The 21,949-nt window shown below is 45.8% G+C and overlaps 1 protein-coding gene across 1 annotated transcript in view; it reads left to right on the forward strand.

The window, feature by feature from the left end:
* The first annotated feature begins 2,662 nt into the window (after positions 1-2,662).
* NDUFB10 (NADH:ubiquinone oxidoreductase subunit B10) overlaps positions 2,663-21,949 on the forward strand; it is a 104,154-nt gene continuing 84,867 nt past the window's right edge. The window contains exon 1 of the mRNA XM_069647300.1: positions 2,663-2,878. Within this exon, the coding sequence (XP_069503401.1) occupies positions 2,731-2,878 (148 nt within the window). The 5' untranslated portion in view covers positions 2,663-2,730. The remainder of the gene's footprint in view (positions 2,879-21,949) is intronic.

The following is a 21,949-nucleotide window of genomic DNA, read 5'->3' on the forward strand; positions in this document are numbered from 1 at the left end:
ATTTCTGTTGAGAAAACGCACTGGCAAAGCCCTTCATTTTGGCTGTTGTATATGCCTGCCATAGCCACGTTCCAGGCATTTCCATAATGGTACTACTACCTGCATGAAACGAAAAATGATTTTAGTAGTTGGGCACATTATGGCTGTGTCTGGTAAATGCCTATCTAATGCCTATATAAGATCCAAAACTGCTTGTTTTGCTACTGCTTGCCTTTTGCCACAAGAAGGTTGAAGTGAGACCGAATACCGTGATCATAAGATTTATCCCATTCAAAGGGACAGTCTAGGTAAGAACACGTGAGACAGTTGTCCCATGATTTATTCTCATAATATCAGCCAGAAGGGTCTTACTGGAACATGTTATGATTTGCCCATATTAGGTACAGTGAGCAAAGAGACGACGAACCGAACAAATATGTGTACCAGGAAGGGATTCCACTAGATCCTGCCAAGCCAAATACCTAAGCGGTTCATACGCCTAACTGAAGCACAGGTACATTCAATTTGCCCTATGACAATGAGATAGTATTGTAATTTTAAGCGTTTTGTAGATAGACCCTCCACATACATATATACAATTTTACTTTTATTTTCTTTTTTACCCTTACAGCCAACATACCCCCATTTGTTGGAAGTATTAATGGAATGAGCACAATATTCCGAAAGCTGAAAAAATTTCAGTCAGGAAATCAACATTATCCAGTATAAGAATTAGACGTGATACAAGAACATCATCCAGGTGATTATGCATTATGAAGCATGACAGAAAGTAGTTACATTTGAGAAATAGTTTTATAACTATTATCTAACTATAACTTTGTAAAAATGTCTTCTTAATAGAAACAAGTTTGAAGACAAAGATTGAACTAAAGTGCTCCTGGTGAAGGGAACATACTCCCAAAATGCTTTGAGCTAATTTATCTAAGCTATCACAACACGAGAAATCCATCTCTGTAACTGAATGTGAATTATAACAGGGGGTATTACTGCGGGACTGCTTTTTTCTGAAAATGTATGTTGTGAACAGAGAACTACTATTGAAAACAAGTATTCAAAATATATATGTATGTATTATGATGAAATATGTGAATAGAATTTACATTTGTTTGAAATCCTATTTTTCTTTACAAGAACAGTAAAACATGTTCATTTTACCGACAACATTGTACATTAATTAATTTCTCTAGTTATCCAATACAACCCGGGTGTGCAAGGGACGGGAGAGTTCCACAAATCTGTGAACATCTGTTGTTTTTCATTTTGAAAACCACCTACTGTCAAGGCTGGTTAATCTCCCTTGCACGCCCCTACTTTTTTCGATTAAAATGTAAGTAAACTTGAATACAAACTAGGAGTGCTCCTAAACACCGGGCGAATATTCTACTGCTTGTTTTTAACAGCATTATAGTGCAAGGAACAGATGCAAGGAAACACATATCCATTTAAATAAAGTGACTGAAGGCATACTTGTTCAAGACATTTTTCTCACACTAGGAGCTGTTTTACAGCTGCAACTAATCAATTACCTTTCAATAGACTGTGTATTAATACTTTTGCAGTCACCTTAAAAGCACAAAGCTTGCTCATACAAATCCCATTGATGTGTATTTTGCACAGGGAGGGGCAGGAAATGGGTAGTAATGGGAATCTGGGCAAGCGTGGTCAATGGGTGGGTAAAACATCAACCCGCACCCCCCAAGGCTCTGTTTCCCTCTTCATAGCCCATGTGTCTCTCCTATCTATATTCACTTTCCTTGCCAATGGTTGATTTATAGGCAGCGCTCACAATACCCTTAATAGCCAAAACTAAAAAGGCACTGTGCTCACAGGTCACTCATTGGTTAAGTGATTTAACAAGAAATCTGAAGATCCCAGTTGGACAGTTCTTGCAATCTGTTCATGGGCACATTTTGTGTGGTTTCATGTCTTGCAATAATACCATTTAGCTCATTTCTATTTTTGAAACTTGAAAAATCCATCCTTTGTTTGGTCAATGAATGTTGGCAAGTATGAGTCTCTGTTGAAGATTGCGAGGCAAACTGTTGCTTTTGCTAGCAGTTTCAAAGGCAAATGACACTACGTTTATGTGATGTCTAGTGGTGTTCTTCCGAAATTATTATGAACATTTTGGTTGAACTAACGTTTTTTTCCCCCCAGTCTTTTGTAGAACTACACTAAGTAAATTGTACAGTTAGAAGAACTGTGGGTAAATCAGGACAATGTCAAGATGGCGATCATATTTCTTTAACTGACATAAACGACGGACAGGACGAGTGACGGTCCTTCGTGAAAGAACTGATCCTATCCGCCACCTTAAAATATAGTTTTTTTACGGCGCCGTGTGCTTCGGTGAAGGTTTTGTTAGTGAATATTGCATTTAATCATCAAAAGTTCAAGAAACTTATTTTTTTTACAACGTGTAAAGTCTTTACATAATATTATTCTGTTTAATATCGTATTCAATATATTAATAAACGACGTTATTGTTTGAAAATATGTTTTCTATTCATTTAACGAACTGTAAATATGTAAAGAAAGACTCTTTTGGATTAGTATTTCGTAGACCTTTATCAGATTTGTCTGTCTTGCAGTAGTGAAAGCACACCGGACTATGTTCCAAGATGGCGTCGACCGCAACTGTAAGGTACCGCGGTGTTACCCTTGCCTGATGTGAAGGGGAAACTGCAAGGGAATCGAGGTCGGCATTGCGGGCCTGTCAGACGGTCAAAGATGCCAGACAAGTGGGATAAGGATGTATACCCGCACCCGGAGCAACGTACCCCGGACATCAAACCGTCGACGACCTTGCCTAACCCTACATTGATTTTGGCCGGGATCTATCACTATGCTGTGGATGTACCAGTGACAGCTTTCAGGGGTAGGCACCAATAGAACATAGCCCCACTTGCGAGCAATCTTCTCTGTGCGCTGGTAATTACACCGATCAGATTTTCACCATCTGTTTAACAATGATCGTGACTGCCCTCAAAGGGCAACCTCTACTTATTGCTCCTCTTATATCCCCCACGCTCACTCATTCGATGACGCCCCATAAACTTGTTATTGATTTTGCTGCAGGTGTCTCCCTGATAGCGACTCCCCAGCAAGAACCTCCTGCATTTTGTGATATATGTATTCAATCCTATGTAGTTATTGTAGCGTATTTGTTCAGTGCTAAACTCCCACCATAATAATCCGACGCGCATTTCAGTTTATTGGTCAACCTGTCAGTTTGGAGCCAAGCACCAATTAGATTTTTGGCTCCCTTGCTTTTAACACGCGTTATGATCTCGAGCATAAACCACTGGTGACCAAAAGATTTCTTAACAAACACTCTGTTTGCCCAAGTGTAGCTCTGCTTTGTATTTTGTATTTATTTGAAGAATAGGGATGCCAATTTTGCTAAGAGTTGACTTTCAATAAAACATTTACTTATGGCGGAGGTATTGCCCAAAAGGGTACCTGTACAATAACACAAAGATGTGAACAAGTGGTGAGCCAGTGTATGAGATTGTATACAAAATGTAGGACCTAGACCAGGGATAAGAAAAAACAAGCAGGAAAAAATATGTATAAGACACAGGTGACTTACAAAGGTAACTTTAACCTGAGGGTGCAAGTGCTTCAAAGTAAATAAGTGTACTATATACATATACAAAATTACATGATTAAGCATCACTGCGGCGGTGGGTGGGTGTAATCAGAAGAGGGTGGGCGGCCGCAGGTCTCTATTTAGCAAGTACATGAAGTTTAGGCTGTGATTTGAAGCGGTCCGCAGCTGGGCTGGCTTTGTGATGAACAGCGGAATCCAGTGGAGAGGGTGAGTAGGGAGAAAGAGCAGTTGCAAGATGAGACATAGGGAGATGGGGGGGGCATGGGACAGTGAGGTTGAGTGCTGAGGAGGAGTGAGGAAACGGGATGGTGAGTAAATGGAGATCCAATCAGACAGTTACTGAGGAGCAAGACCATTGATAGATTTGTAGACTAGGAGAACGAACTCCAATAGGCAGTGATTGTAAATGCAGAACCCATCCAGCATGGTGAGGTAGGTGGACATGGAGGATGATCTGCGTAGGTTGTAGAGTGTGCAGGTAGCAAAGTTGAGGACTTTTTCTAGAAGGAGGAATAAATAGAGAGGAAGGCTAAGGAGGCTGTTTGAGCAGCAGTAGAGTTTGTAAAGCACAAAGGTGGTGATTGGAGTTTTCATAGAGTGGTTATTAAGAAATTGACTATGTTTTTGAATGTTGAAAAGGTTAATAGGAGCATTAAAGGCGTTCTAGTGATCATTCCTTGGCAGCCCTACAGGCAAGCGGTGTGCAAGCCACTTTTGCTCCCTAAATAGAGGCAATTACGTTCAAACAATACAATTAGGCAGTAAAAATTACTCACAACAAAAAATAGGAAATCGGAAATGTTGCTCCATAAAAACATTTCTGTTGTACATTGACAACATATTTTTACTCTCTTATAAAATAAGCCCATTGAGAAGGGGACTAACTTCTCTACTCCCTAGAAAATCATGTTACTCCTAACTTAGAAATAGGGAGTAAAATACTCCCACTTCAAAATATTATCTGGAGCCCTAATTGTTGCAGTTGGAGGTCGCTATCAAAGAGGACCCTCTTGTTGCAAGCCTTGGGCGAGGGAACACTGTCAGGAAGGAAGGAGATATGAGAGGGGACATTAGGGGTGACATGGAAGCCGAGAGAAAGGTGCCTACTTTTTCAAAGAGCTCAGCATGAGGCAGTGGAGAGCCATCCAGTGACGAGTTGCAGATGCACAATTGGTAATCCATTCCAAGCTGGCTGGGGTGAAGGAGGAAAAGGAGAAAATTATTGCCTCTGCAATGTTTTAGACAAAAACATCTTTAAAGGGGCCATAATGATTATATTCTTACCACACATTATTTTATGAAGAGAGCAGAGAACTTTAAATACTCTGTTGCAGATACTCTAGTGATCGTTATTTAGGGGAACTAACTTTGTCGTTGCAAAGAGTACAAGAGTTTCACAGTGAACCTTCAAAATATCTATGCAGTCCAAAACATTTTGATGGAGGATTCAGAATCGACCAGTATGCCGAACAACCTGCACACACAACTTTTGATCAGCTTTATATCATTGAATGCAATGAATGCCTTGGAAACCCATCTTGTACAAGTAGAATTGGAAGGTTACCTCTTTACAGCAACAGAGAATGCACATATGGTTTATTGAGTTAATACATGTCGGTTAGTGGGTGATTCTTGGAAAGACTTATTTATGAATTTTATAATGCACTAACTCGCAAGGGTACCGCTTCCAAATGCTTTTTGTGGAAAAAACAGACACTGAGTATAATACAAAGGTGTGACATATGTACAAGGAATAGGAAGCATAGGTTAAGATAACAGCCCGAGTAGTCTGCTTAATTACATTCGGTGTCAAGATCTGAGGTGGCTGTTTGGTTGCATAGTATGATTAATGCTTTTGCTAGGGCATGCTTGCTTACCCACGTTCTGGTGTTTGTAGATAATTCATTTTACAACAGACATAATGCAGGTGGGTGTAGAACCAAGTCCGATAGCCATTCTCAAGGCTAGCAAATTCAAGGTTAGCAGTTAATGGCTAAATGGGGCTCAATGGCTAGTCCTAAGGTGTAAGTGTGACAGTCAAATATTGGAGTCATTGGAGGGGAGGGAAGCATATTTGGTTAATATGGAGCCAGACTTTTACATTCTTCTTGGACCCCTTGAGGGGTATATTCTGTTTTCAGGATTGTAGGGAGCTTTTTCCAGAATTTCGGACTGAATACTGTGGGGGATCTCACTCCATGTTTGTCTTTTGAACCTGGGTGTACTAAAGTTGTTAACCTGTGATGATTTAAGCTGTCATGTGGGTACATATCTGTTTATGTAAGAAGATTTCAGGAATTTAGGAGAAATGTCAGGGAGGATCTGGAAAGTAATACAGTTCATTTTGTGTGTGTCGTTCTCTTTGCAACAGGGAGCCAGTTGAGGTTTTTCAGGCCTGTTGAGATATGGCCCAGGGCTTGAGTCCCAAGATAATCTAGCTGCTTTATTTTGGGTAAATTGCAATTAAGTTGCAGTTGCTTTTTGGTCTTTGCAAGTGGACAAAGAGTCTGGTCTCCTCAATTATCTATGTTCTTTCCAAATGGGGGAACATTTTCCAATGGTTGTCGAGCTGGAATTGTGATTTTTGGGTTAGCAAGTCTGTGGTTGTAAATTCAGTGTTTTAAAATTATGGAAGAGGAGGGAGGGGAAAAAGCCCTTAATTGACAACTGGGTGACAGATTTGCAAACACTTTCCAGGTATGAAAAACACAGGATGAGGAAACAAAATCGTGAGGGAATATATCTGGAGACTTGGGGACTCTTTAATGACTTAAATGGTTGAGTGTGGGTTATGTGCAAATAGTTTGAAGGGATGTTGGTATAGGTTATTGGTGTGTAATGCAGATTGGCAGTGTATGTTTGTTTGTGTAGTATCTTTTTGTGTTGTGTTTATGTTGTTTGTTTTTTTGGTCATACTAATAGAATAAGTATATTGTATAATGGGGATACTGTGGTAAATTATTTGGAATGTATACATTGTATATAATCCTAATGGGACAGTGTATTCGGTTTATCTTTAACTTTCATATACATGAACTAAATTCTATTTGTAATTCGCTTATTAAATAAAATTAAAATAAAGTGGAAAGAAAAAAATTATTATTCCTAGATTCTTTACCTGGTCTGACAACGTAGGTGCCATAACCATGAGGGGAGACAATTTAAAAAAGTGGATTCCCAAAGAAGATAATCTTTGGTGGTGATTGTTAAAGCTGTGTATGTTTTCACTTCTGCTGAAACACAACTTGTGCACTCTCATCCTCCATCTATTCTGCCACTCATCCACTCCCTTTGCCCCTTCAGTGTTCCATCTTCAATTCTCCTTCAGCGCTCTTCAGACCCCACTATGCCATAGACCTGGCATGCCCACTTCACTAGAAGGGTTCTGCCCAAATACTCTGCATGTGAAGAGTTGGCCTACATTGAAAGACCACACCTCAGTGCCCCTTCTGATATACTTAGTGTTGTCAGGATTGGCGAGCCAGTAAATGTTATGTTATTCTAACCACTATAAACCCATTAAATGGTGAGGGTAAAAGAAAAGTTCAAAAATGTCTTCTAAGGACAACACCTTAAAAACAATCTAAAGCCATGGATACAGGTTAAACAGTTGAAATCCACCCTATGAATCCCCACTTTCATCCACTAGGACATATGTGGATCTGCTTGCCCCGGCAGAGGAGCAGCAAGGAAGAGCAGATTGTTTTCTTTTTTTTAATACACTTTGAGAAGTTCAGTGTTTCTCCACCCACTAGAGAACCGTTAGAAGCTAAACAAACGAATACATAATAGCCACTCTTGATTGTCAACGGTCATGGAAAAGAAAAATATATAAAGTAGCCACCATAACGTTTGAATTTGGAAAAACTGTTGCAGTTTTCAATCTCAGAAGACTTACTCTGCTCTTCTAAATGTACTAGAACAGCTGCTGCATCTTCTACTGAAGCCAATCGGGCGTTCAGTCTAGCTCTGTTTTCATCTCTTTCCCACATGGAATATACTCACAGGAAAGCTCAGGAAGCTGTTCTTTGGAGCTTGTTTTATAGGGTGAATTTAGGCTTGTCCAAAAACTACCTACTGCCCAACGGCCAATCCTGACCTGGGTGTGTCAGTGTCTAATCTTAATTCTTGATCTTTTCGACCAGTTAGACACACTTTTACTCCATAGCTAACTGTCGTGTGATCTATGTTGATATCTAATGCATACATGTGTGCTCCTGAGGCAGATTAATTTGAAGATGCAGTAGTTGGCAAAGAAAGTGTTCTATTTGGAAAAATGAGGCATATTTAGATTAAGTATCTGCTTCTAATCAAACAGCCTCCCATAAATCTCTTTTGCACAGTTTTACTATCCATGTTTTTAGTGAATACCTCTATTTCCATAGAAACATAGTTTAGAATACAAAGATTTAGGTGGTCAGGGGGTTAGCGAGCCCAGACAAGATGGCTGTGTGCTCCTGAGCACCCCAATTAATCAGGAAAAATCCTGTTGAATTCGGTCTCGTCACTGCAATAATTCAGTGCACTGGCTGCATGAATGCTCTGGGCACGTTATGAGAAAGTTTGGCGATCCTGCACACTGGAGTTTGAAGCAATTAGTGGCAGTGCTCTGCCTGAAGCGGCAAAGTGAAGGAGGATTGTGGGTGGGGCAAAAGCCTTCAGGGGGCCTCACACGGGGCGCTGAGATAAGCGTGCCGGATTGGATTCACCCCCACCGGCTGTGCATGGTAAGCAGAGCTGCTGCCTTGGTGGAGGCCGAGGACCCGAGCGGGGGGAAGAGGGGAAGAAGGGTATCACCTGCATCGGGAGGCGAAGGGAACACACCCAGGCGGACGACATATGTGAGGAGCCGCTATATGCCTGAAGACACGGCTGCACAATATCACAAAGTGCCCTGGTATTGACTCATCGAGCAGCGTAGGCAACTTCCAGTAATGATCTGACGGCTGGTGAACAGTGCAGGAACAATCCGAGGGAACATTTCAAGACTCCCGGGGATCACAGACAAGAAGTGTGCAGAGCAGGGATCACTGATGAGACTCCTGGCAGCCTGTGCGATACAGAGTCTCACCTTGGGGAGACCAGCACTGTCCCGCATGGCAAGAACGGTGGAGGCACTGCGGTTGTCCGATTCATCAGCCCTTGGGGGTCCCTGCACATATGACAGTAAAGGCTGTGCTTTGAGTGAATTTCTTGGTACTGTGCTCTGCAGAGAGGAGCAGGTGCAGTGCTGTGAACTGCAGCTTGGCCTAATCTGCTCTCAACTTGATTGCGGCAAGATATCTGAACTGATCTAGGATGGACCTGGGTCTGAAACACACTGTGACTGTCACCCCTACCTCACGGCTTGGTGAGGAAGTGCAGATCCATTGGTTGGCAGGACGTTGCATGATGGTGAGCGTGTGGAGGGAGCGGCAAGTACCGGAGGAGGGGGAGCTAAGGAACGGGGCTCTGCATAAGCCATTTAATTAGAGGGGTGGATGGACAGTAGATTATATGGGGAGACGCTCTGACCCCTGATGGTGACCAGCTCAGTACAGTGGTTTTGCACATAAGGCCTGTGCTGCAGCCTCTACACGTAGGGAGATCATTAGATTTCTGCTGCACATACCATATAGATGCATTCCGCATGAGGAGTCCTTCCTTTCAAGTTGAACAGTGAATTAATGTGGACGGGTGGTGTGACTCAAAATATGGTGAATTACTCTGTATAAGTGCTTCACGCATGGTTTAACCAATCTTATTGTTTGAAGTGGCATCCTGGATATGCAGCATGTAGAGAGAGGTGTGGGACAGACCACTTGAGTACAAGCGGATCCCCAGGGGTTGAGGAGGGGCACCACAGCTCCCTCTACTGTCGAACGATCGGGGTGGTGTCAAATGCAGTTTCGGTGGGCTCCTGCGAGACATCAGTGCACATTAACTGTGGTAGTGGCTGCAAGGTGCATCTCTCAATGGCGATATCCCGACTGTCCAGGAGGTAACAACATTGGTTGTAGGTGTGCACTTAATCGCGACTGCGGAGGTGTAGTGGAAGAGACTGCAGTGAGTGTTTCGTCTTGCAGGGTTTGTTGTGACAGCAGACCCAGTGGGAGGAGGAGGTGTGGTGCAGAAGCAATAGATAGAGGTGCTGCGCCGTGTCTAAATCGCATAAAACCAGGAAGCAATTGAAATTACTATTTGAAACTACTGTCCAGGCTAATAATCAAATGTTAATGGAGGAGTTCCCAGATGTGATCTCTGTCCTCCTCCCTAGACTCCATTGGAGCATTTAGTGACATTAAAGCCATGTTTAGCCAATTAGCGATTGTATACCTGCTTGTAGATGGGAAGATGGGCACTCTGACGTGTAAAGTGGACCACATGCAAGTGTGCCTAGATAAGCATGGGGAGGGGATGGACGAGGTCGAGGGGTGAGTTTCTACAGTTGAGGGTGAATCCTCCTCCACCACGTCGCAGGAACTTTAACAAGTCCGGAGGCTGTTAAAGAACTGACTGACGAGCAGGAAGATCTTAATTCACGATCACGACGGAACAATGTGAGGATAGTTGGTGTACCTGAAGCATTGGACCAGCGGTTCATGGAGCCCATGTTCAAAGCTATCCTGCGTGTGACCCTCCCTTGGTGTCAAGGATTTCTCAGCAGTGTTCACTGTAGAAAGGGCGCACTGGTGCACCATCTAGACCAATAAGAGCCTGGATGTTGAATTATTTAGATGGGGACCTTGCTCTACGGAAAGCTGGAGAAAAAGGGTTGTTGCTGTATAAAGATGACGCTATCAGACTCTTTCCGTACTTTTCAGATAAAGTGCAAGCATCCAGAAAGACTTATATTGATGTCAAGAAGAGACTTGGGGAGAGGGGCATGAAGTATGCCATGCCCTTCCCCGCCAATCCCGGGGTGGAACATGCGGGCAAGCTTTGTTTTTTCAAATCCCAGATGAAGCCAATACTTTCCTTGAATCATTGCCAAGAGCACTGAGACGACGGGGGGCAATGATGAAGATTGGGTAATTCCCTATGAAGTAGAAGCATAGGATGTCTGTTATTGTGATACCTGTATTTTAATGTGATGAGTGAGGAGAAAAATCAGTGTTGGGGTGCTGAGGCGGCTGGGTGCCCTCGTGCAGAAGCATATGACAGTTCTTGTTTTGGGGTGGTGGTTACTGGCAGGTTGGGGCTGCCGGTGAAGGGGGGGGGAGAGGTTTGGGATTTGAATGGGTTCTAGGGATTACCCTCGCTCATTCGCTGACTTCTCTTTGCTATTTGACGTGGTTGTGCAAGAGCAATGAGTACGCATTGGGGAACCCAGAGATTATTGTGAATGAGACGCATGGGTATTGCTAAGGCACTTAAATGTATGACATGGAATGTTAGGGGTTTGAATTTCCCCCCTAAATCCTGCTAGTTATTATTGTATATGAAACACCACCAGATTGACATAGCGTTTCTCCAGGAAATGCACTTCACCCCATTGGGGGTAGCGCGATTTGGGCAAAGGTAGGGTTGTCGCTGCTACATTTCCTCTTAATCGTCCTACTCCGGGGGTGGTGGGGGGGTTGCATAATGTTGCAAGGCTCATTCGGGTTCCGCCTGACTGAGGTGTTTGAAGACCCGGAGGGGCAGGCATTGCTGGTACTGGGATCCGTGCATGGCCAGGCAATTACTTTAATTTAACTACTACAGCACTAATCAAGATTCAGTGGCAACACTAGAGTGAATAGCTCAGCAATTGTAGAAGAGCTCGATCAGGGTGATTCTATGGTTAGGAGACTTCAATGCAGTACTGGAGCCCAAAGTAGATATGACTGGGGAGGATTCACAGGCCGCTTCTGAAGTCAACTTGCAAACTGCTAGACCTGAGTTGGGCCTGGGAGCTAAATCATATTTGGCGGAACAAACACGAGGGAGAGGAAAGCTATACATTTCACTCCACAGTTCACCAATCGGCATCTCAGTTGAACTATTTCTTTTTTTGATTCGAACACAATTGTGGGATGGGTAACCGAGGCCACAATACTGGCGCGTACACTCAGATCATACGCTAGTGGTGTTGGCACTGGAGATACTGGGGGGGGGGATGGGTGGGATACCGTCCTGCATGTTTAAAAGCTAGGGGCTGTCCGATGAGGTATTTCGAACTGGGATAACACATGCTATTGATACATTTTTTGAGGAGAATGTGGGTTGACTCCTACAAAGTGCTATGGGAGACCTTTTAAATGTGTGTTTTTGGGGGAGTGCATCTCAAAGGAATCTGGGATATTGAAGCAAATTCTGAGAGAACTAGTGAATAGTGCGGCGCATATACAAGCAGATCCAGAATCTATGAACATGCCTGCCAAAGAGAAGGAGATCAGGGAGGAACTGAACAAATATAGAGAAGTGGCCCAGAGAAAGAAGTGAAGTTTCTGATGCAGAAATGTATGTTGCAGATGTAGTGAAGCTGGAGCACGACAGCATGATGACGGATAATCAATGTAACTGGCAGAGAGAAAAAGGTTCTGAAGACATGTGGGTTGGGGGTTGATTCGCTGAGCCACTGTCTTTCTTTTTTCTGTGTATTTGTTATTGAAATCAATAAAGACTCAACAAATAATTATAATACAAAGATCCAAGCCTCTTTCTTTACACATGGAAGTATTTTCAAATTCCACTTCTTTAGACCATATGCATTTCCCATGAAGAGTTCTATACAGTGTTGACATTTTAAAACAATGTGATACAACCGGGAACTTTAATTTAAAAAAAAGCCACACTAAAAGGTTTTTGAATTTAATCACAAAAATATAGCTAGTCCTATATTCACTCTTCATCATTCTACTTTCACTGATTTCTCATGTCAAAAAAAGTCCCTCCTCATTTCCCTCTTCTAGAAAAAGGTCACCTTTTTCCGTATATGTTGCAAATGGGTATTTAGGTGCTACATTCGTTCACTCTGTTCCTCTCTCAAAGGATAGCATTTATTCTGCTCTTGCATATGCTAAAGTAACAGGGCCTGATTCATGGAATGATTTGCGCGCAAAAATAGGGGGCTTGCGCACAAAATTGTGCACAAGCGCCAATTTGTGTATTCGTGGAATACAATGCGCGGGGCTTACTGGGGACTTGCGAGGAATCCGGTCTGGTCCAACACGTTGCTGCAACACCACAAACGCCTTGCGCGAGACTTGGAGCGAAGGGGTGTTGGGTTCTGAGCAGTCACCTAAAAAGGGGGCAAAACACATACGCCACGCGATAGCTGACGGATACGTCAACGCGCACAGAAACAAATGCATAAAAAACCTGTGTGATCAAAAACGTGCGTATACAGCTACGATGAATGTACCATTTCTCACAGCAGTGATCGTGGGACACCACCAGGAGGAGGAGGATGGCCAGGGCCTGGATTTTTCTAACTAGGACCAGCCATTTTGGGGATACCTGATGAACAGGTCTATGGCAGGTATAAGTTTCCACCTCATATCATATTAGACCTGGTCACGGAGTTCCAGGATGACCTTGCATCACCCACCCTGTGCTCCCAAGCACTAAGCCCCTTGGAAAAGATTCTCAGTGTTCTGGCATTCTTTTGGCCACTGAGTCATTTCAGCAGACAACTGCCCACGCAGTCACGCTGCCTGCACCAGGTGTTGGCAATAATGAGTACATGCTCAGAACACCTGCAGAAAGGCAGGCCGTGATCCAGGATTTATATGGGGTGGCGCACTTCCCTAGAGTGCTTGGTGCCATCAATTGCACCAATGTGGCTCTATGTCCACCTAGGGTGAAAGAGCACATATATCGCAAACGCAAGCACTGGCATTCCATCAACGTGCAGGTTGTATGTGATGCCAAGAGTATCATTACTTCTGTGTATGCAAACTATCCAGGGTCCACACGTGATAGTGTCATATTCAGAATGTCACCCCTACACACCAGGCCCTGGAAGCTGGGAGGCATGGCAACACATTGCTCATTGGTGAGTATATATATGGGACAGTGCCTAACCTCTGAGCACCTACATGATGACGCCAATAAGGAACCCCGCCACAGCACCCCAGCTAAGATACAACACAGCCCATATTGCAACTCTGGGCATACGAGAGCGCACATTCGGAGTGCCCAAGTCATGTTTCCGCTCCCTTGACCACTCTGGTGGTGAGTTGCTACATGCACCACCACTAGTGTATAGGATCATTGTGAAAGCTGGAAGCTTGTGTCCTGCACAATGTTGCAACAGGGCGTGGCGTACCGATGGACATGTGGTGCACCCGCAACCACATGCACGCTGCTTGCGCATGGCAGGTCAATGGGCACGTGGTGAGGCTGCCCGTAACCAGCTTGTGGCTACCAACCCCTGTGGAGTGCATGCAGCCCTGACACATTCCAGATGACATTCAATTATGGCAAAGGGCCAATCATCTGTGCCCACCTAACCACCCTGAGAATGTGTCCTTGGAAGAACATCACTGTGTGCATCCCTTAGAACTAAAACTAATTTCATTTTGTGATTCCAAAAGAAACGCATAGAAGAGGGACTGTGCCACTACCACCATGCCAAACTAGACATCCAATCGCCTGTGTGTCACATAAACCGTCCCATATTTCATGTTAAATAATCAGCAGACTGTGCTATGGTATGTAATGTCAACTGAGACAGATAAATGGCCAATACATAATACAGGTGTCTCAATGCGCTCAACTATACATGGAACAAGTACAAAAATAACACCTGCTCATGGAGATCCATAATATTCTTGACAGGAACTGTAATTGCATACTAAACTAATACTAAACTAATCTACACTATCAACAGTGATTCTGTCCGACAGTGATTCATCATATTTTCATAAGTGCATCAATATGCCATCATGCAAGGGCCAAGGACAGGGTGAAACAGACAGACTCTGTACCTGCATGGTACAATCAGAAGGAGCAAGTGCACAGATGTTCAGAGGGGTTTGTTATTCGGAGGGTGGTAACAAGTTCAGGGGTGGTTCTAGTGCAACCAGTCAGTGGATGCTTGGGTAAGTACAGAGAGATGCAACTCTCTCTGGTCATTCTCCAAGTGCAGTGATGATGACACTAGTGCACGTCATGGAGGCAACTTCCCCACAAATTGCTGGGGTTGACTGGGGCGTGTGAGACCTTGAGGCACATCAAGCAGCCAGGACTAAGGGAATGGAGAGTGTGAGAGAGCAGAGGGATTGCTTAGCAGAGAAGAGGCAGAGAATTGAATTGATTGTTTATTTGTATAGCGCCTATACACAACATGTTTCAAATCGCATTCAAGAAGGGAGGGCACATGGGAGAATACAGTTACATTCTTAAAGTCCTTGAAACAAATCAGAATGTGTAAAATAACTATCTTAATCAGCCTGGCAACATTTCAGATAGTGCAAGGAACAATAAGGGAGGATGGGAGGGGGAACGGGGGGAGGAACAATTTGACGAAACAAGCAGATACATTGCTATGCCTGACAGCAATTGAGGTAGTGCTGAAATTTAACAGAAGAGGGGAGGGGGCGAGGGAGGAGGAAGAATACAAAACAAGCGACCATTGTACTAGGCCAGACAAACTTTCAGAGTAGTGCTGGAGGGGAGGGGGTAGGAGAAGAACAAAGGAGGGGGGACACAGGCAGGCAACTATCATACAATTCAGGATGCAGGCATGAATAGCAAAGTGTTAGAGTACAGATAGGCGGAGAAAATGGCAGGGGATAACAACACACCATCAAAGGAGACCATAGGGGCAGAGTGGGTGAGGGGCGCACACACACACAGCCATCACAGGGGGCAAGGGGCTGAGGGGCACACACAGCCATCATAGGATGCAAGGGAGGTGAGGCACACACACACAGCCATCACAGGGGGGGCAAGGGAGGTGAGGCACACACACACAGCCATCACTGGGGTCAAGGGGGGCGAGAGGCACACACACAGCCACCACAGGGAGAAGAGAGGTCAGGGGCACACACACATCCATCATGGGGGGCAAAGGGGGACAAACAGTTGACCATGCTACACACTCGCAGCCAACCATGAAAGGTGGACACACGGTCAGAAAGCACAGTTATCCCAATCAGTAAACGGTGTCCCCAGCAATCCATCAGATTAACAAGACCATAACCATCATTGGCATCACACCTGGGTGAGTAAAACAACCCTCGAGCAATAGTGACAGAGGTAAAGGTCAGTAAAGCCAGAGTGAATACACACAGTGCCCCGTCCCCATGAAAACACCACCTTAAGTGTCAGAAAATGCCATGCACTCACCTGTCCGTGGAACTCGCCTGCCTTGCATACGATGCACACCATCGGTAGATGCTCTGTCTACATGGAATGCAATGCAGAGTAACAGCACAAAATACATGCACATACATGACCACAGATGATACCAGAAAGAAAATATGCATAGAACACAGAGTGCAGGAGCAACACAGGGTGACGCAGGGTGAATGGCCATTGACATTGATATGTACAGGAGTACAGAGTACCACACCAGGGACGGAGAGTGCCATAGAGAGGGAATAACAAGGAAATGACGGATCAAGGAGTCCATGCCCTGGTTTACCAATGTACAATGACATGCTGCACAGCACAGTCAGCGCGCCCATTGAGGTATCCACATATGTAGCTTACACAGTGACGTGAGCTCCAATCAAATTACTGCGCCGCCATGTGAGCATGTAAAGGACATATAAGAGAACTGACACATGCAGCAAAGATGACCAACAATGAAGCATGCCCAACATGCAAGACAGTGCAAATGCTTACCAAATAATGGTGTCTGAATGTTGTAAATCCCACATGACCTTCACCATTAAATGTGTATCCTAATTTGTTAAAGGAATGACATTGTCTGGTGGAGGGCATGAGGAGTGTGGACTTAGAATGGTGCAGGATGTCACACCCGGGACACCGGTCACCACCACATCACGGATTACTGGAACAACATGCGCGAACAAATTAAAAAACTCATTGTGCAGTATAATTGTGCAGTATAATTGACAGAGCACACTCGTGCCATGGAAAAACAAAGCTGTGATTATCTGCACATGCCATCCGGTGCACCCCCATGCAACATGCTAGATGACTTCACTAGGCAGGCCTGCACGTACAACACTGCACGTATATAGTCCCTGAGGTTAATGGCACACCTCAAGGGAAATCTGTGCAAAAAAATAAGACCAAAACCAAATATGACATGGCAACATCTGGCCAAGGGGGTTGGAAAAGAATGTCTATCTTGGACCGGTGGGGGGATGTGAGGGGGGGGGCTCGACCCAGGAGGGGGGAAGGTGCACGTCAACACCCACATGTGCTGATGTTGACAAAAGCGATTCCCTCCATGGGTACATGGACTGCACTGCTATCGTGGATTGGGAGGGCTATTGCTGCTGTCGCCACCTTCCTGTGTAGTATGCAAAGGTGGTATTGGTAAGGGAGGTTGACCACGTATAGCCCTGGCCTAGTCCTCCATGGCAGCGGCCAGGCGGGACCCAGATGAATGCGTATGCGCCATGAAGCCTCGGAGGTCCGCATGCAAGCCCTCAAGGAATGCACGAAGTTCATCCGAGATGTTATGAGTCAACAGTTGCATCTGCTGTTCGTACTGCGGGCTGCCTCTAGCACTTCCATTGAAGCTCTGAGGGACAGAAACGCTTGCCTCGGGGCTTCCCTGTGGGCCCGACCCTCTGCAAGCAGGGATGCCTGCAGAGACCTCAGCTTGGCCCGTCAGCTCCTGTTGCTGGCCTCCATGTACAGCCTGTGTGAGCAGCATGTGGACCACAATGCCTGCAACTGGCGCTCTACCTGTGTTTGTCGGGAGAACATGGAATTGGCCACCCTATCCATGCCCTAAGCCAACATCTCATAGGAAGCACCCTGTTGCTGCGCAACACTATACATGGACTGCTCCCACACTGTCTCCCCAGCCGCGACACATCCACCATGTGTGACCCACACCTGCCGGACCCAGGGGGGCATGGCCCTTGATGTGAAGCCGCTGTCTGTGGCTGCAGGACTGCACACCTTCCTTGGTCATCCGTCCCAGGACCAGAAGCCAATAGAGTGAAGAGTAGCCTTGCAGTCGTAACCACCAGAGATGGGCGTGGCAACACTGACTTGCCCTGTTGGGGGGCGTTACCCCCTGCAGACGCACAGTCTACATGAACACCATCACTTGATCCATTCACCTCGACAGCCGAGAGTAATGGACATCCGGTTCACCAACAGAGCTACTGGTACATTGGAGTTGGACTCCTACTGATTCATGCCCCAGATGGACTGTAGCACCAGTGGATTCTCATGGGCTGCCACAACACGTCCTCCACTGGTGCTCTGTTGGGGCTCAGGCTCCCGTTCCTCCTCTACCTCTTCCACTGAATGTGGTGGCTCATCACCTGCACATGGACACATAAAGACATGAAGAATCATGTTAATTGCGTCCTGCAACACATTTACATGCATGTTAACATGCCATCATTTGCATTCACACACAATGTACAAAAATACCTGAAATCATGGCGTATGCAGCCTTGCCACCACATCCCATGTCCCGACCATGTAAGCACTGCACACATTGCCAACAGACGTGTGGTGTCCCAGGTGTGTGATGTGGAGAGATTGATGACGTGCTGGGAGATGGGAAGAGGGGACGGTGACACAAAAGAGGGACAGGGCCATGCACCTATGGGGTGTGTGTTGAGTGTGGCAGGTCAACACGGATGACTCCAGACACATTCCTTACAAGAGGGTCAGTGCCATAGCTGCGGTCGGGATTTGCACAGTGTAGTAATCCCTCCTATCACAGGGACCGGGAGGTGGGAGCCGGCCTCTTGGTCTAAGGCCACGTCTAAGGTCCATGCCTGCTCCTTGTCTGGGACTGGGACGCAACATGAAGCTACTACCACAACCTGACCCTCCCTGGTGCTGCCAGTTCACTCGGCCATTATTTTGGACTACCAAGGCTCTTGCACTTCACTCTCCATGGGTTAGTTTCCATCCTTCTGCCTACCCTTTCTTTTTCACCTTAATTGATCTTCACTTCTTCCCTCTGCTTGCTCCAACTGGTCTCCCTGTATGCTCTCAAATGCCCACGCCTCAGTACCTGTCTCCAACTCATACCTCATTTCTTCCATCTAGGCTGTTTTAGCATTGCCTTTGAAAGTCAAATTTGGGTGTCTTTTGTCATTGAAATTCAGGTTGATTTTCAAATTGCTTCTGCCCTCAATTGTAACCTGCTAGCCCAGTGGCTTTTCCTTACCGCTTTTCTTGCATATTTCTCCTACTGCCATCCTCTCTTTACTTGCTCATGGCGTTATCTGTTTCTCCTATCCACTCTAACTGCTTCTCTATTAACTATCCTTCCCTTCTCATGAAATTCAAGAAGTATATTTTGGCTTCCAACCCAGGTTTCCCCATCGCTGAGGCCTATTCCAGCGCCTCTGCCAGACAAACCCTCACTGACATTCTCTTTTTTGTTCCCTCGCCTGATCTATGGACCCCTCATGTGATCTCTGTGCTCTGTCCCGTCTCCTCCTCCTCCTTTTAATGGTGGCACCCGCTGGGAAGTCCTCATGGATTTCTTTGACTCCTCCAGAGTCATCATTAATGTCTACCGGAATGGCACTGTCATGGTGCAAGGCCCTCAGGCTAATCTCCTCTTTGATGACGATTCCCTTGCCTCATCAACTTCCACTCATCTCCAGCTGTCCCCTACTCCCCTCCCTTGGCTACCTTGCCCTCCTTTCCTTCCGCCTCTGTCCCATCTCAAGCTCCCTCCACACTACCGCGGGGCGTACCCCTGATTTGTACCCGCCCCGGAAGGTCTTTAAGGCTGGCAACCTTCTTCACCTTGCCACTCTCAACTCTCACTATGCTTCTGACTTGTGCCACCTCCTAGAAGAACTTGACCTTGATATCCTCGGTCTTACCGAGACTTGGTTCAAGGCCAGCTCTGTCACGATTTTTGACACTCTACTCCCCGACGGCTACAAGATCCTCTCTGCCCCGAGATCCAACCGGCCTGGAGGGGGTTTAGCTTTGATCTTCCAGGAGTGGATTCCTGCTTCTATCGTCCCCACTCAGACTTACTCTTCTTTCGAATGCCTTGTGTGCAGGCTCTCTCTCTCACTGTTGCTATTCTGTACCGCTCCCCTGGTTAAATAACCTCTTTTCTCTCCGAGTGGGCTGACCTCTCCTCCTCTCTCCTGGCCTCAACCACGCAACTCCTCCTTCCTTGGTGATCTCAACATCCATCTTGATTCTCCTTGTTCCTCTGTGCTCTTTCGCGACCTCTGCGATTCACTCTCCCTCTCTATCCTCCCATCCGACCCGACTCACTCTGCCGGTCACACACTTGATGTACTGATCTTCTCCTGGCCTCCCCGCTCTACTCGCCTCACCACTCCTCTCTCCTAGAGTGATCACTGCCTCCTCTCCCCTCATCTTTCCATCTCCTCCAAGCCAAGCCTTCCCCAAGGTTGCCACCCACCTTCTTGGACATCCGGCCCATGAAGTGTGTGTCAAGCGAGGCTTTCGCTGCCACCTTCTCACCCCTCTCCCGCCTTAGGCTGACTCTCACCCTGCCATAGCCCTGTCCCTGCTCTACTCCTATCTCTGCTACTCTTGCTCCTGTCATGAGGATACGTTTGAAGTCCAAAGCCAAGTGTAATTCCTGGTATGACTCTGACCTAGCTACACTTAAGCGCAAGTGTAGGGCGACTGAGAGGAAATGGAGGGCTTCCTGCTCATCCTCTGATAAAATGGCCTGCCGCCTGCTCCAAAGGCAATACTACCTCGCCGTCCGCTCCAAGAAGTGAGGCCACATTCAAGCCCGCGTCTCTGCGGCATCCAACAACTCGGCCGTACTCTTTAAAATCTGCAAGGAGCTGGCCAACCCTGCTGCAGTCTCCCCCCTCCTCTCGCATTCAGGCTCTTTGCAATACCCTGCCTGGTGGTCGGTCAAAATACCGAAAATAAAATCTCGAATTACAAAAAGCACGAAATAAAAATCTCGAAAAAAAAAATATCGAATCTTTTATTTATTTGTGTTTTTGGGGTCAGGTAAAATAAAAATAATGAAAAAAAGGGGGGTTGGGGGGGAACCCCCCATTTTCAAAAAAACGCATTGGCATTGAAAAAAAAATGTGATTTTTTTTTCGAGATTTTAAATTCGTGCGCTTTTTTTTCGAGATTTTACTTTTCGAGATTTTGACTATAGACCACCCTGCCTCTCACTTTAATTCCAAAACCCAGGACATATTGTCCACCCTCTCCTCTGCCCTCCTCTCCCCTCTCCGTCCCGGCTTGCTGACCCTCCCTCAGCCATCCCTCCTTCTCCTCCTTTGCTCTTTTCTCCCTGGATGAGGTAGCTAGACAAGTCCGATCTATGAAAGACTCATCATAACAGGTACATCTCTGTTCCCCTAAAACCATTAAGGACCACATCGACACCCTCCCTCTGGCCCTTGCCGATTTCTGCAACCATTGTTTTGCCTCTGAATCTTTCCCCTCCCCTCTGAAGTTGATCCCTCCTGTCCGGCTAACTATCACACAATTTCCATTACTCCCTTTTGGCGAAGCTCCTGGAAAAGCTGGCCATCTCCCAGCTTAATCTTCATTCTGATTCAGTTGGCTCTCTCCATGACCACCAATCTGGATTCAGAGCTGCCAGAAGCACGGAAACTGCTCTCCTGAACATCCGTGAAGACCTGCTCTCCAACCCTGACTCTAACATTCCCTCCGTCCTCATCCTACTTGATCTCTCCTCTGCTTTCGACATGGTCAACCATACCATCCTGCTCAATCTTCTCTGTGACAACCTGGGTATCACTGATCAGGCTCTGGCCTGGCTGACCACCTTTCCTTTCCTTTCTGATCGACCCTCCCAGGTACAACTTGGGTGTTTCCTATCCTATATCTCCCTCTCTACCTGTGGTGTTCCCCAGGGGGTCTAACCTTTTGGCTTGGCTTTTCAACCAATACCTGGCAATCTCGCCTACTTCATTTCCATTTTCTGCTCAACCGTCCAGTGCTATGCTGATGACACCAACTCATTTTCAGGCTTCCCTCAGACACCTCCTCTCCTTCCCTCATCTCCGATTGCCTAATCGCGATTCAAAATTGGTGTGCCACCAACGATCTTTGTCTAAATGCCAATAAGACTGAGATCCTCCTCATTGGTACACCTTCACCATCCTTTCCCCTCACACTCTTGCCGCCTCCCTTGGTCCTCCTCCTACCCCTACCTGCGAGACTAAGAATCTCGGGTCATCTATGACTCCACACTTTCCTTCTCCGCACACATCTCTGATGTCTCTAAAAAGTCAAACTTCTTACTGCACCTCT

The sequence above is a fragment of the Ambystoma mexicanum genome, chromosome 2q, assembly GCF_040938575.1.
Source record: "Ambystoma mexicanum isolate Mex_15411 chromosome 2q, UKY_AmexF1_1, whole genome shotgun sequence".
In the NCBI taxonomy this organism is placed as follows: domain Eukaryota; kingdom Metazoa; phylum Chordata; class Amphibia; order Caudata; family Ambystomatidae; genus Ambystoma; species Ambystoma mexicanum.